Genomic DNA, 18,347 nt, shown 5'->3' on the forward strand with positions numbered 1-18,347 from the left:
CTGTTGACCCATTGGATGGTAATAGGCAATTCCGCAGAAGGTTGTAGTTTTTGATCTCACAGGTTCTGAATGTCTTCCCAATGATCCTCCCACAAGAAAAGTGGCTGTGTGAGTTGCATTATCCTGATGGACGTTATCATAAGGCATTTTTTAAAAGGTGCTTGGGTGAGAGGGTGCTTAGAGTATTTTCAGCCGAGGGTTGTGTAATAAAGATATCACGTATAGCATATCAAGAAGTGGAAGTGCCTTGATTAGTTGGATATTTCGAAATCATACAGTATCTGAACACACATCGAGTGTATTTACAGCCGTATCACTAAAGTCCTCAAATAATAAGGTCTTTGGAATGCTAGAAAGATGTGATGCAAACCGTTGCTGTATGAAATTCTTGGGTGGCAGATCAGATCCATTAGGAGCTCGGCAAAGATATGAAATTGCATATAATAGTTACCATTGAACCTTCTATTTTTTCTGGCACACATTTTTCTTATATCATTATCAAGAGGGTGTAAAGGAACAGACAAAGTGAAAGATTACTTCTGACTTGCAGCAATCAGCTGAAGCCTGTAAATATTGCATGATGAATTTGTGCATAGCCGCTTCCTATTTTGTTGAGCAGTTTGTCAAAGAGTGCACACTTCCTTGCATGTAGGTTATTGCATCTTTCATGTATATAAATTAGTAACACCCTGACCAGGATAAGCTACTTGAGTGAGAAAAAAAACCCCTATCCTTTGTATTTAGTAAACGCTATGTTGAACAGTATGTGTTGCGACTATAAAGACAAGTGTGCGCTAGCCTCATAGAGGCTAACTGAAGAATTAAGTTGGACAGGGTTACATTTGCACTGCATTTTCTTCAAATTAGAGCGGTAAATTGTGATCACTTTTTCCTGTATCTTTATGGCACCAAATATTTGCTATTAGCCTCTGCCTTTTCTAGCTGAGATGGACCCAGATAGAAATGGAAGACAGACTATGCAACTAAATTCAGTGGGAACATGTTTTTATTCACATTTTTCTTTATTTTGGATGGAACCAATATAGTTGTGTAACTAGAAGGATTTATCAAGGTTTGTGGGTGATCCACCTTTCTAGCATGAGGTGGAAAGTGCATTTTGAACCTTTCAGAAAATGATTAGTAGTTGTGCCTCTACATTTGTTTTTGCAATCAGTAGCAGATGGTTACTATAAATTCTAACCACTCCTTTAAACCCACTTTCTGTCCTGTTGTAGGACATTTGGTAAGGTTACACCCTAAGCCCCCAGTTAGCCGATATATCATGAAATTGCATGTTTCGCAAATACCGTTTAACTTGAATGATGAGGAGAAATGAGAACGCAATGTAGAAATGTCAGCTTCTAAGTATATAATTTGTTTTAGGAGCTTGCTAATAATTCACCTGTGACTTGCATCACAGGTTTTAGTTAGGCTTCCCAATTTCAATTGCTATCTATAGTCAAATGTAACATGTAGGCTTGAATATTCTTCTTGGTTCGTTTTTATGGGCTGTTCCATCACAGTATGGAGCATACATTACGCTATGGACCATATATGCTCTTGTACTCTAAATGAAATGACACATTTAGGAATGTTTTCTTTCAAATGTGCCATTTTAATATCAACCATCTGTTCCTTTTAATAATATATCTGTAATATAGAAATTTCAGACTGGCACCACTCAGAGTTGTATTATTGTGCAAACAGTTAATCTTACTAGAACCCTTGCAGAAACGTTAATGGTGTCACTGACAAATTCACCTAAAGATAACGTTACTTTAACTGTTGGTTTTTCAGTGAATTTCTAAGGTTTTTTAAAACAAAAAACTGATCTTTTTATCTTACCTAACTAGATTGTTTAGTTTAACCTTTGTGTTTTTTTCCAGTGAATATGTATATAAATTCTATTCACTGGAAAAAAAAGGTTATTGTAACGTTATAGTTGGGTGTGATAAAAAGATCTATTTTCTTTGATAAACACACACACACACACACATATATATATATATATACACGCACAGGCACTCATATATGTACTCACATACACACACTCACTTATTGTAGGTAGCTCTACCACTTGTAACTGTGGCCCGGTGTGAGACCCCCTTTAATTTCCCTTCTAGAGAGGTCATTGTGCATAACTGACAGGCCCCGCAAGCTGTGACATAAATGGCCTACTATACTATCTACTGTTCAACTCTGCTTTGCAAAGGCCAGATTCATACCAAATTAGCATGTTATCCACACATTATAAATGTGAATACAGTTATTCTAAAAATCCATACACAAAGCTATTTAACTTAAAAAGTGCATGCAATCGGCAGGCCTGGGTAAGGCATCCTGTTCTATTGCAAGTAAGGTTTCCTAATCACATGCATCGAAATTGTGATAAAATCCGGACAACGCAATATGAAGTTGTCACTTTGACGCGCTGACATATTAAATCTCATCTGTAGGACACATGCCCACTTGCTGGGCCGTAGTCTCGCTTTGGCTGGATTTTTATCATGTTTTTGGTCCGCACGCTTTAAGTCTTGTTGTGATACACACTTGCGCAGTACGTAGAAAACAGATTAACACACGGTACAGCCGCAGGGCTGGTAAGACTGCTCATCTCCATGCAGTCTCAGGCTTTTCTCTGTGCCACCTCGCTAGGCAAGGCAGGGTGGCTCGCGCCCATTCTGCGGTAAATGAGCATAAGGTTTGCCCTGGCACTTCGTCGGACTCCACGCCTCAGCCAGGATGCATGGCACAGGGGGAGTCCGGCAAGCATGCACATGGGCCGAGCCCCTGCAGGGGTGCATGCTTGATCCAGTGGTGCATGCGTGCACGGAGGTGACCGATGTGGCAGAGTAGTGTTTACCCAATGCTTTTTAACAGTTAAATAAAGGGAAAATAAAATGAAAACTCTGTTACTTTATTTTCTCCTACTTGTACAGCTTTGCATAAGGTGGTGGGGGCAGGGGAGGAGTGGTAGCACCCTTCTAAGTGCGCAGTAACTGCTTGGCCGGCCCTCTCGCACCGGCCAATCAGTCTTGCACACTTTGCATATTCTCCATGAAGGCTGCATTACAGCCTGCGTGGAGAACATGCCCAGGCTCCCAGTCAGCTCTGAGCGCTGAAACACTGCGCTCAGACCAATCACAACTCTGCCGAGGCGCCATTGTGATTGGCTGACTGGGAGCCTAGGTGTGCTTCCTGTTCAGGTCAGTGAGGGAGGAATATAGAGGAGAGACGTGGCGAGAAGGTAAATATTTCTTTTTCTTTTTGTATACCCGTTTCAAACTCCCCACCCCAACTCCGATCCGTGCTGGCTGCCACTGGGTGACAGGCAGGCCGCGGTTCAAGCTTCCGTGCTGAACTCATATAAACAGAAGCGCGCAGCCTTTGCCAAGGGAGCCTCCCAGTGACCGTATCTGTGCTCCCGCAGTGGAAACCGTGTTTTCAGGATCCGGGGATACTACACCATCCAGGTGCACATTCCCAACCTTAACTTTATTTCAATTTCAGTATTATTTGTTGGATTTGTTTCTTTTTTACACACTATTTTTATTTCCAATTAATTTTATTTTCAAGTGCTTGTACACTCTTCCACGTATTATTCAAAAATACTTAATATTTCCTATGGTGATTCTTTAAGACCTTTTCTTTCCAACTGCTTTTATTATAGGGACCGTTCACAGTTTGTATCAGGTGATTTGTCTTTGCAAGTTTTTACACATTTTCCCTTTGTTTCTAAGTCCATTTTCCCTTATTCTAGGCATCGATTTCCAAAATATTTGTTTGGAAATGTTTTATTCCAAATAATACAAATTTTTTATTTTTTTTTTATTCACATTTTGGTAATGCAATCAACATTTCAACATATAAAACCAAAACAATTAGGCCGTGGTACAATATCATCCGGCCTCTAGGACCTTCCCAGCTCCCCTCGGGCAGTATCTTTATGGTATTTTATTCCAAATAAATTTATTTTGCATTGTAAAGAAAAAAAAACCTGAGCCAAGATATAGTATGCTATTGTTGAAGACTGTCTGTGGAAAGTGTTTTCAACCGCATGTTCTGTTTTTGCTTCAAATGCAACAACACAGTGTTGTGTACAAGCATATTTGGGCTCACACTCAAAGGGCCAAGCCGCGCTATTAAGCTCCCCTCAACGCCCCCTCCCAAAAAGAAGAGAGTCTGTTCTGTTTCTTCCCAAGCAAATGTTATCAACAAATGGTCTGCGGTACTAAAATCACCATCTTCCCAGCTTTCAGAAACAGGCAGACATAGCCTATTTTTCCTATATTCTTTTTTTTCTGCATTCAACCTCCTTCCAGTTAGTGGTAGAAATGTGTAAGAAAACAATAATGGATCCAGGAAAGCTATACATGTTGGACAAGAATATCAAATTCTGAAATCAGCAAGGTGGTCATTTGTGTAGATCCTTCAGGATTTTCCTTCAGAAAGTAACAGTTGAAATAGAAAAATATTGAAACAGAGTTAAAAAAAACCGCTATTTGTGTCTGCATTTTTACTTGTAACTTCTTACAAGGCAGATTTTTTAAAGCAATATACTGTTACGTCCGCTGGACCTTTCTGGTTGAAGGGATGTTATGAGGCTTGTGGGTTCACCAAGAACCCGAGATACCCAGAATCAGTAACTGAGCTGCACCTTGCAATGGTTTTTCATTGTGTACCGGGTATATAGCAATTAATTTGGTAAAATATAGAGTGAAAAAATAGATCAAGGAATACTATGCATTTCTGAATATGGAAACAAGATATGGAGTTTAGAAGCGGCGGGTATTTGCATATCTCTGAATTTGTGGGTACCCATACAAGCATGTAAATTAGAGGGCAAATTTCAAAATATCATTTTTTACACTCTGTCTTACATTTGGAAGGCAGAAATGCATAGAAAGACAATTGGTAATAACACTTGTTCTACTATTCTGTGTTTCCCTAAGTATCCTGATTAAAAATTGTACCTCACTTCTGTGGGTAGGCCTAGTGCCTGCGACAGGAAACGTCCCAAAACGCAACGCGTACACATCACGTTTTTCCACTGAAAATTAACCCTTTTTTGCAATGTGCCTAGCTGTGGGTTTTAATCCCTAGCTCAGCGGACACCTAGGGAAACTAGCAAACCTGTACATTTTTTAAAACTAGACACCCAGGGAAATCCAGGATGGGGTAACTTGTGTGGCTCTCTACAGGTTCTGTTACCTAGAATCCCTTGCAAACCTCAAAAATTGTTTAAATTCATTTTCCTCACATTTCTGTGATAGAAAGCTCCGGAATTTGAGAGGCGCCACAAACTTCCTTCCACCCAGCATTCCCCCAAATCTCCTGATAACCCACTCACACAAGTCATGTAGTATTTTTAAGTGCCCGTGACAGGGAAGACATCAATATTACCGATCAGAAAAGAAACTAGTTTTGCAAGGCGGTCATCTGTACTTTTAGTCCCGAGCTCAGCGGCCATCTAGGGAAATCTACCAAACCCAGACAGTTCTGAAAACTAGACACCCGGGGAGGCCAGGGAAGTATGGCTTGCATGGATCCTCCAACTTTTTCTTACCCAGAACCCCCTGCAAACGTCAAATTTAGCTCTAAAAAAAATCAAATTCTCCTTACATTTCTGCATGGGATCACTGTGCCTGCACACATTTCCTACAATCCAGCCTTCTCCTTGGTCTCTGGAGCAAAATGCTACATGACGTATGTGTGTCCCCAAAGCCCATAAACAAAACAAAACAAAACCAAAATGTCAAAAATTCAAGGAGTAGAAATCGAGATACGAGTTTGTAAAGAATAAATGCAAAAATAGTGCTTAGAAGCAATAAACGACTATATGGGATACCTGGTGGCACTGAACTGAATTGAGGTGATGGTCGATTTTCTCCACCCAGTGATGGTGATGTGCTGGTTCCGAAGACGAAGCGCCGGTTCCCGAGATGTAATGGATCTGAAGCCCATGCACCGGGTTTCTCCACGCAGTTGAGGGGATGCCTTGATAGTCTCTATGCAGTGGCTGCATTATGGTGGTTCTGATGTGACGATGCCCTGGTTCTGAGTGCGATGCATCGGTTCTGTGTCTGTGATAGTGGTGTTGCAGCGATTCTGCTCCCTCAGCATAGGATACGTTGGTTCTACTGGAGCAAGCACTTGGCTCCACTTCCAAAGTGCCAGGAGCAAGATGGAAGACTTTGAGTCCCTGAGAAGGTTAGTCAGCTAGCCCTTGGAATCACTCTGTTTTGTGATGGGGATCCAGTCTTTAACCCATCAGAGAGAGCAGGAGGGCAACACGGCAAGGCAGCAGTCTTCCAGAGCAGCAGTCCAGCAAAGGGGCAGTCCTTAAGCGCAACCGTTCTTCTTGGCAGAGGGGGTTCAGGTCCAGAAGTGTACTGATTTGGTATGGTCCGAGGTCCAGTACTTACACCCAGTTTTGCCTTTGAAGTGGGAGTGACTTCAAAGAAGGGTCTTAGAAGTGCACAGAGTTCCTTTATTCCTGCCCTGACTCCAGACTCACTACAAGGGGGTATGCAGCCCTTTGTGTGTGGTCAGGACACAGCCTATTCAAGTGTAAGTGTGTGGCTGTGCCCAGCTCCTTCCTCCTAGGAATGTTTGCAGTCGCACCCAGGTTCCATGTGTGTGTGGCTGTCTAGAGGGAATTCACAAAGTTCAACTGTCACCCAGCCCAGCCCAGCCCGTGATCAGTGACAGGCAGTAGACACCAAATGGCTAAGAGCAGGAAAATGCCTAACTGTCTAAAAGTGGCATTTTCAGAGTAGTAATAACAAATCCAACTTTACCATTAAAGAGAATTTAGCACTACCATTCCATATGTACTAAACATGACATATCAACTTTCTCTCAATTAGGAATGACAGCTTATTAAATGCAATAAAGAATCCCCAATGTCAACCTATGGAGTGAAAATCGAATTTGGGAGTTTTTCACTACCAGGACATGTAAAACCTAGAAGCACATGTCCTACCTGGCACCCTGCCTTATGGTCTACTTAGGGCCTAACTTAGGGGTGACTTGTATGTAATGAAAGGGGACTTTAAGGCTTGGCAAGGGGTTTTAAATACCATTGATATGGCAGTGTAAACTGCACACACAGACTGTGCAATGGCAGGCCTGAGACATGTTTAAGGGCTACTTGAGTGGGTGGCACAAGCAGTGCTGTAGTCCCACTAGTCTTAAACACAATAGGGCAACCCAATTTTCCCCAAGGAACTGGGTGAAATATTATTCATACATAGAATATTCCTTGAGGAATTATTTTCATCCAAATTATTTCAATATATTTAATATCGGTCCACAATGGGAATCCAAAAGAATAATCATAACAAATAAAAACAGCAATCACTGGTGTATAGAGAATAAGGTTATTCTTTTACTTAATTTCCGTATAAATTAAATTATACATGTTATCACCAACAATATACACAAGCAGTATTTACATTTCAATCATAACACTGGCACCTCCAGATAATCCCATTATCTAGTTAAGTTACTCCTATCACGAGATAAGTGAAAGTACAGTCACTCCTTTTAACTCAAAGCGTTACCTTCATATTGGATCCGACCTATACAAGCCTTAACATTCCTGGCATATAACACACAAATCTGACTGGGGGTGAGTGTCTGAAAAGTTTCAGAGCTCCGTCCATCATCTCCTTGTGTTTACTTTGTTTGCCCTAAGTTGGCAGGGAATGCCCAGACGTGGGTGCCTTGCTCACTTTGCCACTGGATTCAAGCTAGCCTGGCTGATGATGGGCGTTACCCAGAAACCGGTCCCAGGATGCTGGTTTCCGGTTCAAGAAAGATAAGGCTTGGCAGTTGGGGCTGGACTGTTCCCATGAGGCACAGGGCCAAGACTGATTTGCATATAGCTGGGTTTGAACTGAGGTGACGAAGTGAGCTAAAGAATGATGATGGATTCAACCCAGATCTGTGACTGGGGGTGAGTATCTGAAAATTTTCAGCCCTCCTTCCATCATCTTCTTGTGTTTGCTATAACACACGAAAACAGAATTTGTAATATTTGATGTTATAAAGGCTGCGCTATCGACGTTTCCATCTTCAGTGGCCAGTTAGGTCCGTTAGACCATCTTCAGGACTCAGCGTTGTTGAACCAGTCACTCCTGTGAATACTTACAAAAACAAACTAATCAATACAACCCATGACACTACATATCGCCTGTTTACAATAAGACAACTACTGGTGTCCAGTCCAGTGCCAATTTGCCATTCTCCAAAAATAAAACATACCACTAAAGTGCTCTAAAGAAACATATTACATAACCTCAAGTGACATCTCAAGTGTAAACGCCTCTAGTGAACATAACCTTATTACCAATCACTGTCAATTATTAAGCATAACTTGCTTCCTTTTGCGAAAACCCAAACAGACAACCACAATCTTAATATTACTGTGAAAAGAATATCCTCATATAAACTTCATACTCCCGATTTAATACAAGGTTAAAAACCGTAAAAAAACACACACACGAGGGTCCATCATCTTACACGATAGCCACACGACTTGAATCATCATCTCTATAAAAACAAATGTAACAGATAAGGCATTAATCTCCATCACGTTTTAATCACGACCGGAACAAAGGACAACAGAGTAAAGAAAAATCAAACATCATTAGCTATACTTAATCGTATACCGTACAACATAGGCCAACTATAATGTCCAGTCCGAGCAAAGTATACAGCTACCATATACCAACTCCAAAATCTTGGTGGTTCAACTGACACAGGAAACTAGTAGCATTTAATTTACAGGCCCGGGCACATATAGTGCACTGTAATATAGACTTATAAGTAAATCAAATGTGCTAATTGTGGATGCATGAATTGAACCATGTTTAGGGGAGATGGCACATTCACTTTAGCACTGGATAGCAGTGGTAAAGTGCTCAGAGTCCTAAGCCAACAAAAAGAAATAAGCAAAAAAATGGGGTAAAAGAAGGCAAAAAGTTTGGGGAACACCACCCTAAAGCTGTTATATAGAACAGTTGCTATTTGAGAACTCAGAAAATGTGTCCTTGCTTTAGCTTTTTAGAGCACTAACCATACTTACTATGGGTAAAGGCCCCCTGCTTTAGGAATTAGTTTTGATTAAATCAAGATGACTATGCAGGGCAGGCGAGATGGGCACTGGATGGACAACACCATGGAGTGCAATGGGTAGACTATAATGGCATACACACAATGGAAGGAAGTTGGGAGGGGGACAGCAAGCTGACTATGCAGGGCAGTCGGGATGGGCAATGGAAGAACACACCATGTGGAGAGCAAATGGGAGACTATATTGGCATACACACAATGGAGGGAAGTTGGGAGGGGGTCAGAGGCAGCATGCTGGCCACACAGGGGAGGTGGGAGGGGCAGTGGCAGCACAAAAGGCCATGTGTGGCATTTGGGAGGGTTAGTGGCAAACCAACTGCCAAGGTGAGCAAGGTGGGGGGGGGGGGGTAGTAGAGCCATGCACAATGGAGAGCAGAAGGGAGAAGTAGGGGCTGAACACAGACAAGAATGGATAGGGGAAGGAGAGGTGCCTCGCAACTTCACACACAGGGCAGGCATAAGGAGCAGTTGCAGCATAACAGAGAGCATGGAGAGCAGAGGGGAGTGGCAGCAGAATGGATTATAGAGGACTGGAGGGAAGGGATAAGGGCATGGAACTCGGACAATGGGAGGCAGGGTGGTGGGGCCAGAAACAGGCGATAGCCACCTGACCATCCTGGACAGGTGGGAGGTGTAGGGGCAGCTCAACAGAACACTCAGAATACATAGGAGGGGCAGTGGCAGATCTGTGGAACATGTGGGCAAAAAGGAGGGAGAAGGGGCATGAAAACTGATAGAGGGAAGGGAAAAGGAGGGTGGGGCAGCAAGGTAGTACGGAGTCTACGCAGTAGGGCAATGATCGGGGCATATACTCGGGCACCGGAGGACAGGTGGAGTGGCCTGGGACATCAAACAAACTGGAGGGCAGTGGCAGCACATTGGACAATGCAGGGCAAAAGGGTGGGGGCAGGTGTATGTACTCTGACAACCGAGGGCATTGCGGAGGTAGGTAGGTGCAGCAAGCAAACTATTCCTTGCACCCTCGCCATGCACTGCTTTTTAAATTCTCATATTAAATCACTCATGACGTTCTTTGTCTACATTTATAACATCCCTAATCACATCTAAAATACCATGATTTTTGGTAGTAATGTGCATGGCAGAGGCATGAGTTATAATTACTTTAGGGATTGGGTTATAGTTACTTGAGCTAACTGTAACTGGTTAATTTCAGTGGTTTTGTTAGCTTCAAATGGTATGTTTTACATGACATTTTCACCAAACTATAACATTCCTTTAACCTATGTTTTTTTTTTTGTGAATTTCAAACGTTTTTTTCATGTAACGTGTTAGATATTCTCATAGCTCCCAACTATAACGTCACTTTAACCTTTGTTTTTTTTAGTAAGTATATATATATATATATATATATATATATATACACACAACACACACTCTTTCTTTTAGCTTTAAATTAAAATGTTTAATGCGTCTGTATTTCATCTGACAGTGCTAATAAAAACTTACATTTTTAAATTACTTAGTTTGTAATCATTTGTTTGATTAATGCAAAGTTGGGAGAACACCTTTTGATTCCTTAAACTGGATTAAATATGGAATACACAATTTGTTTACCCATGAAGCAAGACACAACGATGAAAAAGTGCTGTAAATGTTACAAGATGACTTTCTTTTTTTTTTTAAACTAGTTTGTTGCTTGCATAATCCCGTAATTAGTTTTTCTTGGAATGTCCTGCCTTCTCTTTCTAGGTTATTGATAAGAGTGTTCTTGTTTCAGATACTTGAAAAAGCAGCTCAGATTGCAAGGAACAGCGACAACATCAGTACATCTGTAAGTATATCCATTCTGTGTTGGCAGTTTGTGTCGTCTACTGCAAAGTCTGGCACACTGGGCGTTTGGTGTGATAATAGCAGATTCATCCAACTGTCCACGATGCCCTAGCTTTCATAGGGTAGATTTTATTATTACGCCTTGCGAACGTCATTATATTGACTTCTCTTGTGATAGACTCTGCTGCAGTCATATTGTGAATTTCTGATATAGTGATTGAAAATTAAATGGTGGCAGTTATGCTAAGAATTCATTCAAGTATTTGTGCTTCCTCGCAACATATAAAAAACATTTGAATTTTGTATGGCACGCATCTTCCCGCAGTAGAATTCAAATACCCACTTCTAAGGTCAAAATTGTGTGCCAGATGAAGCCTACGTTGCTGATGTGCATTAAGTAAATATTTAGTGTGTTAAATGTCTCTATTGGTCTATTAAGTCCTTAGTTTGCAAGTTTTTTGGGCTAGCCACTAATTAAATGATTCATTGACTAATTGATTAATTGTATGCAACTGTATCCCATGTAGGTGTCTTGAAATTACGACATGGGTTTGTCCCTGGTCGATCAACATACTGAATAATCCATGAATGCAAGGACACGCATTAAGTGCCAATCCTTGGAATGTGCATCTCAACATTTTAGGGTTCTTTGTTCCTTTATCAATTCTAGTTTTCTTGCAAGAAGGGATTTGCCCATATAAAGCCGAGGGAAAGGCATGCTAAGTGATACTGCGCAGAAGGGCTATCTCTAGAAGTGATTCATTATGTTCTGGTTTATGCATATAGCTGATGCATAAAGAAGAGCCATGGTTATTGTGCAGATCACGCCAGATGTCAGTGAGATGCTTCTGAAATATACGGATTCTTTTGGAATGAACCCTCTACCGGTTAAAGCTGTAAAGCATTAACAAGTTCGTGATTAATTTTTATTATTCACATTTTTTATTTTGTAAAGAAATGATTGATAAATAGTTTTCCAGTGTTTCTTCCTAACATGTAGCCTGGACACGCGCTCTCATTTTTAGGAGGCTGTGTTTAGCTGCTCCTCATAGGAGAGAGAGTATCTTCACCTGTTGGCTGTGGCTGTTGCCAATTAGTGGTGAACCCGTACCCTCGTATGGTTCGCTTGGTAGCTGGTAGCCTATAGCAAGCGGCTGTTGTAATTCGCACTGAGGAACTGTCCTTGTGATTCCACGCAATCTCGGTTTGTCTGGCATCCTCCCCAGACATGTCGGTGATAAAATGAACACAAGGTCTGAGGTGCTCTCTCTTCCTTTGTTGTTGGTAGTGGAAAGGGAAGTTCAAGCATTCTGTTTTGTCATATGCCATTTAAAACAAATCCAATACTGCCCTCTGGTGCTAAGAGCTTAAAATAAGTTTCACAGAAAAGTGGTCAGATATCGGTGGCTTTCTAGGAGAGGAAGCAGGAGAGTTTCCTTTACTGCCTACACTACGTACTTTTTTTCTACACACAAACAAATTAGGATGCTGGAGATATGAAATGGGGACCCACGTTCTTTATTTCAAATTCGACATTGTGTTTTCTCAAAAATAAATGGATAAGTAGTCCTCTGAAGCGGTGTGCAGAACTCGCGGAATTTGACTCCGTAGAATACCATGCATGGAGTGGCATAAAAACTTCAGTGAGATTCTGGAAAGTTCCACCTCAGAACCTACCGTGCTCCTATGGCGTCAAATAAAAGATCTCCAATAAGAGGGCCTCTCGTGGGGCCTGCCAGACATCACCGTGCCGGCCTGGCTAGGAGCAGCGCCCGATGATGCATGTCACCCTCTGGTGAGTGAGGGCAACTTTGCTTACAAGCGCGTGCTTCTTTGGGCACCCACACTAAGCCAAGGATTATCTTCAAATAAAGGTTCTCGAATAAGAGGCCCTCTCGTGGGGCCTGCCAGGCATCACCGTGCCGGCCTGGCTAGGAGCAGCGCCCGATTATGCATGTCACCATCTGGTGAGTGAGGGCAACTTTGCTTACAAGCGCATGCTTCTTTGGGCACCCACACTCAGCTAAGGATTATCTTCAAATAAAGGATCTCCAATAAGGGGCCCTCTTGTGGGGCCTGCAAGGTATCACCGTGCCGGCCTGGCTAGGAGCAGCGCCCGATGATGATGCATGTCACCCTCTGGTGAGTGAGGGCAACTTTGCTCACAAGCGCATGCCTCCCTGGGCACCCACACTAAGCCAATGATTATCTTCAAATAAAGGATCTCCAATAAGAGGCCCTCTCGTGGGGCCTGCCAGGCATCACCGTGCCGGCCTGGCTAGGAGCAGCGCCCGATTATGCATGTCACCCTCTGGTGAGTGAGGGCAACTTTGCTCACAAGCGCATGCTTCTTTGGGCACCCCCACTAAGCCAAGGATTATCTTCAAATAAAGGATCTCCAATAAGAGGCCCTCTCGTGGGGCCTGCCAGGCATCACCGTGCCGGCCTGGCTAGGAGCAGCGCCCGATTATGCATGTCACCCTCTGGTGAGTGAGGGCAACTTTGCTCACAAGCGCATGCTTCTTTGGGCACCCACACTCAGCTAAGGATTATCTTCAAATAAAGGATCTCCAATAAGGGGCCCTCTTGTGGGGCCTGCAAGGTATCACCGTGCCGGCCTGGCTAGGAGCAGCGCCCGATGATGATGCATGTCACCCTCTGGTGAGTGAGGGCAACTTTGCTCACAAGCGCATGCTTCTTTGGGCACCCACACTCAGCCAAGGATTATCTCTCCACATTTCGGAACAGTATACTGCTATTGCATTGCAATACTTGAGGACAGTGTATTCTGGACCGTCGGCTCCCTGTCCTCCTTTCTATGCATATGAAATATACATCATGAAAAGTGTCTCCATGTCACTTCTATGTGGGAGTCCCACCGGTCATGTGAATATTTGTTGGTACCCCCTCGACACTCAGATGCATAGGGGGACAAGATTCAAGGGATGTAGGCTGATTCATATTAAGCAAACCCCGATGTAACACACACCATGTTTAAGGTCCCAGCTCCATGACGCCTGTCTCAAACTGTGATATGGTGAATCGCACACTTAGTGTACCCTTCCCCAAGCAGATAAGTGCCTGTCAGCTGGGGAGTGGGTGAAAAACAGACCATTGATGAAGTAGGGACCTATCTCTGAGAGGATCAGATGTCTGAATCACTCCCCTCCAATCCGTTGTTGCTACTGTACGTGAGAAACAAGAGACAATTGCCATATTTAGGTCAAAGGATTGCTGAAAATCTGACAAACGTGATGTATAGTGCATTCTCCTTGCCTGCCAGTTAGGGGAAGGCCGGTGTGGCGTGCAGTAGTAAATGGCTTAGGTTGTACAGAATTAGAAAGTATGTGGTTTTTATACTTTCCATATTGTTCTGAATTTGGCATCTGTCATCAAGTTAACAGTCCACCATTAATCTAGATTGCGCCACCCTTGATTGATCTTCTCTAATATTACATAATCGATTGCCCAGACTGCTTTCTCTGTGAAAATCCACACTTCTACCATACTCAAGATATTCAGGGCAATATGTCCTTGGTCTTCGTTCTAGAAGTTATGCTTCTCCATTTGGCATTTGGGCAATACAACAAAATATTGATCATATTAAAAAAAAGACAATCTTCACATTATTTTGATATCTTTAGGCTTCAATGAGAGATTGATGCAGGGTTTGCACCAATACCTGACCCTGAATATGCCATAAAATATATATTTTATATGGGTGCACATCTTAACAAAGGAAATAAATGTGTTGTAAAATCCCAGCACTGATTTTTGGAAAAAAGATCCTACACAGTGGTGAGCCCACATCCTGACAGGGAAACATTAGACCTCATACCCAAAAGCGCTCTTTTTGTTACCGCACTAAATAATCACCTTGGCAAGCCTCTTTCCCTTCTAGATTCTGTATAGTGTGCCTCAACCAGGCTGCTTTGAATAAGTCTGTGTGTATGATCTGGTCTGGTACATTTTTACCTATTTTTCTTCTGATTCTTCCACGTACGCTTTCTTGTGACAACTGTGATCAAGAACGACAATTCTGGAAATATAGTTTTCTAAATATATTAACACTAGGATATTCTTGTAGTACTCCGCCGAGTGTCTGCCCCTTCTCCAAGCACTTTGTGAGTTGACTGTAGATTAGTTGAGGTGAATTCCCACCTCCATTTAGTTATTTCTCATCTAATAATGTGGGGGCAACAGAGTCGACTTCCTCTAAATTCCTATGTAGTCTTCCTAAATCACGGTTGAAGTGCATATGTTTAATGAGTTTGAGCACACACTGAATAGCTGAAAATAAATGTTTTTCACAATGGTATGTTTTCTCTTCCAAATTCTTAACCACAAATTGTTAACCTAGTAGACTGTATGTTTTTTCTTTTTTAATGGGAACTACACAGTTCAACTGTACATTGCAAAATTGTCACTGATCAATTTTCACTTCCTAATTCGCTTGCCTTTTATTACAAAAAGTCCTGTAGTATGTTAAAGGTGAATGCATATGTACGCCGCCCCCCCCCCCCTCAATTTAGTAATTATATGGAACAATACATTATTGCACATCGAAAACAATTGAAATATACTATGTAAAACCTTATCCTTCAAGCACTGTTTCTCCTAGGGACGAGTCGGCAAGAAGTTCTTCTTTGAGCTGAAAGAAATCATGGAACGGGATCCCCTGTCTCAGCTCTGTGAAAATGAAATGGACCTTATCTGGACCCTCCGCTATGATTGTCGCGAGAACTTCCCTCAGTCACTGCCCAAACTGCTGTTATCTGTTAAATGGAACAAACTCGAGGATGTTGCCCAGGTATGATTTACAAGGTACAACATTAATGTGTATGTGATACTTTGAAGTGTTGTGGGACTATTGCATTTATCACAATTATTTCAAAACCTGCTTTTAGAACGAAACATGGGATCAACTATAATGGATTGCCAGTGGCAACATTCGGAATAATGTAGACCCATCATGAACGGGAAGGAAATGGATCCGCTATAAAGTGCTACCGGTTTCACTTCGCAAAACGCGACTAGAGGGTCTGTGGGCCTCGCTAAACATTACAGCACTCTTCCTTTTGGGCCAACACCAAGCCCAGTAGCTTTAAGGGGGGGCTCTTTGGGGTAGGGTACGCCCCCTCCTAAGAAATAATTTCTTAGTCTGATCATGGCCAGCAGTGCAACCAAATCTGCCATATGCACTAACAGTGATATTAAGTCACTGTTGCTGCAGACTGGCTAGAGGTGGGTGAACACACAAATGAACAGGGAGATCAGAGGCGCAACCGAGATAGGGGTCTAACTTAACTCTTAGAGCCCATGCACGAGCCGACCATGATAATGTTTGACATCTAAATCCTGCTAGAGACCTAATCTGAAAATATGATAGTCACTTAAAAAAATCTATTTTAAAAAGTTACTTTTTTAACATGCTGAAGTGTTTTGATTTAATGATTCAGATTAATATTAATATGTTGAGAGACAATTATTAAAAATATTAGTTTTGAAACATTAGCTTAGAAAGGTTCATGCCTTCTCCCACCCTTGACGACAATGCCGCTATTGAACTCTGAGGCAGGTCATTTGTCATGTGTAGCCTCTATGTGGCCTAGAATCTTAGTGTAGATGGAGCAACATCAAGGTGTGTTGAATCGAACACGAGGTTTTTGTACAACGCACTTCCTGAACTCTTGCAGTTGAAGGTACTTTGTGTGTGATAAGGAAGAAAAGGAGGTTCCTTGAAACAAAATAGTTGCTGAGGATCACACCATCTATTCAAGCGGGAAGCTGGGCGTGATATGAGATTATCTGGTTTCACATTGTGCAGTTCAGCTGCTAGATGGGTATCTTTCTCTCGCATGTTTTACATCAAAGTTACTGCTTTGTGATCAGTTGTTGGAGTGTGAAGTTACAACTTAGGCGGACAAAAGCCACATAAAACCTCTTTTTGGGCTCGAGTAAGAGGACCTCGAGATGAGACAGCATCTGGCTCAAGCTTTCAGTGGCTCGCCCATCTCCAAGAATGTGTGTTGGAAGGCAGACTGTGCGATGCACAGGCATGGACAAGGGCACAGACCTGATGGGGCCTCTGCCTTTCACTCACTCCACCTCAGTATGCCCGCCTGCAGGCATTAGGGGCTAGGTTCCTGCCAGGTGTAAGATGCAGCAGTAATTAAACACTGACTTTGAAATGGGTCCTAAATATATGTCCTTTACAGGCAAAAGCAATGCTTGATTTCCCCAAAAAAGACTGTACAAAAGGGTAATGCATAACAACAATGCAATCCCTGTTTACATTTCATTTTAACTTGCTCTTGCAATACCCAAGAGCATTTGTTTTACCATATGTTGTGTTTCTGTAGTTTTTTTCCTGCAACGTTGAACTCTTCATTTGAATTAAGTCACTTCTAGACGTCTCTATGGCTTTCGGATGTTGGTGAGTGTTTGACTGGCCACGAATGAAAGCTCGCGAGATGAGTCGGAAGGGAGTGTGAATTCTCACCGCACCTGTCAGTAGGAAATAAAGGCATTCTAACCTCATGCCCTTGCAATCCTTGTCCCTCTACTGAGCGGCAGTCTCATGTGCCAATTGTAATTGTGTTATTAAAAGAAAGTGTATGAAAGAGGTACACAGCTGTTATATTATTGACCGGTCCAAAGAAATTAAAATGCAATGTTTAAAGTTGGTGGGTTGTGTGTGGGGGAGATGGTGACGCGAGGAAATGAACAGAAGTGCATGCAGAAGACTAGAGCAACAAGATGGTTCGAATATGAAAATGATGTGCAGATGGAGGTTTTCTGAAACATGTGGGAAGAAAAAGACAGTAAATGTCTAAAAAAGTGAGAGATGGCCAAAAGAAGTGGTGTGAATGGGAATCGTAGTGATTTAAATAGTTTGAAGACCAACACCCCTCACACAGACCTTGCAGTGTTTAATTCAGTCTCAAATTTTCAAAACTGAAACATTTCAATCTAATTATGCAATCAATATTATTGTTTTTACTCTTCATTATTTACCCAAATGCTAGCCAGGTGGTATACTTTGAAAAGTCCATGATTCTAGTTTTCTTGCTGTAAGTCACATGCTTAATTCCATAGGTCACGCCTCTTGGAAAGAATTCCTAGTTACACTTCTTTGCCAATGTCCCTTTTGGAGACTCCCGACTTTTTTCATCCCATTTAAAGTACTCACACCTGGGATGAAAACTACAGTGATCCGAGCAACGCACAGGGTTGGAGCTTCGTGCCATTCACCAATCCATACCTAACTTAACATGACCCAACATATGCATTTGTTAGCACATGTTCACCCCTAGGTGCATCTTGGTACTGAAACAATAGATGTTTATACTCATCCAGCCATACTTAACCATTTTACTTGTTCAGCCATCTATTCCTTTACCAATCCACACAGCCAT

At 42.2% G+C, this 18,347-nt stretch overlaps 1 protein-coding gene across 4 annotated transcripts in view; it reads left to right on the forward strand.

Annotated features, from left to right (window-relative positions):
• The window catches only part of PIK3CB (phosphatidylinositol-4,5-bisphosphate 3-kinase catalytic subunit beta), a 965,971-nt gene that overhangs the window by 668,251 nt on the left and 279,373 nt on the right, over positions 1-18,347 (forward strand). For all 4 annotated transcript variants that reach the window (XM_085634521.1, XM_085634524.1, XM_085634523.1 and 1 more), the window contains 2 exons: positions 10,877-10,930; positions 15,551-15,739. In XM_085634521.1, coding sequence (XP_085490647.1) covers positions 10,877-10,930; positions 15,551-15,739 — 243 coding nt within the window. The remainder of the gene's footprint in view (positions 1-10,876; positions 10,931-15,550; positions 15,740-18,347) is intronic.

This window comes from Triturus cristatus, chromosome 11, assembly GCF_964204655.1.
Source record: "Triturus cristatus chromosome 11, aTriCri1.1, whole genome shotgun sequence".
Classification (NCBI taxonomy): domain Eukaryota; kingdom Metazoa; phylum Chordata; class Amphibia; order Caudata; family Salamandridae; genus Triturus; species Triturus cristatus.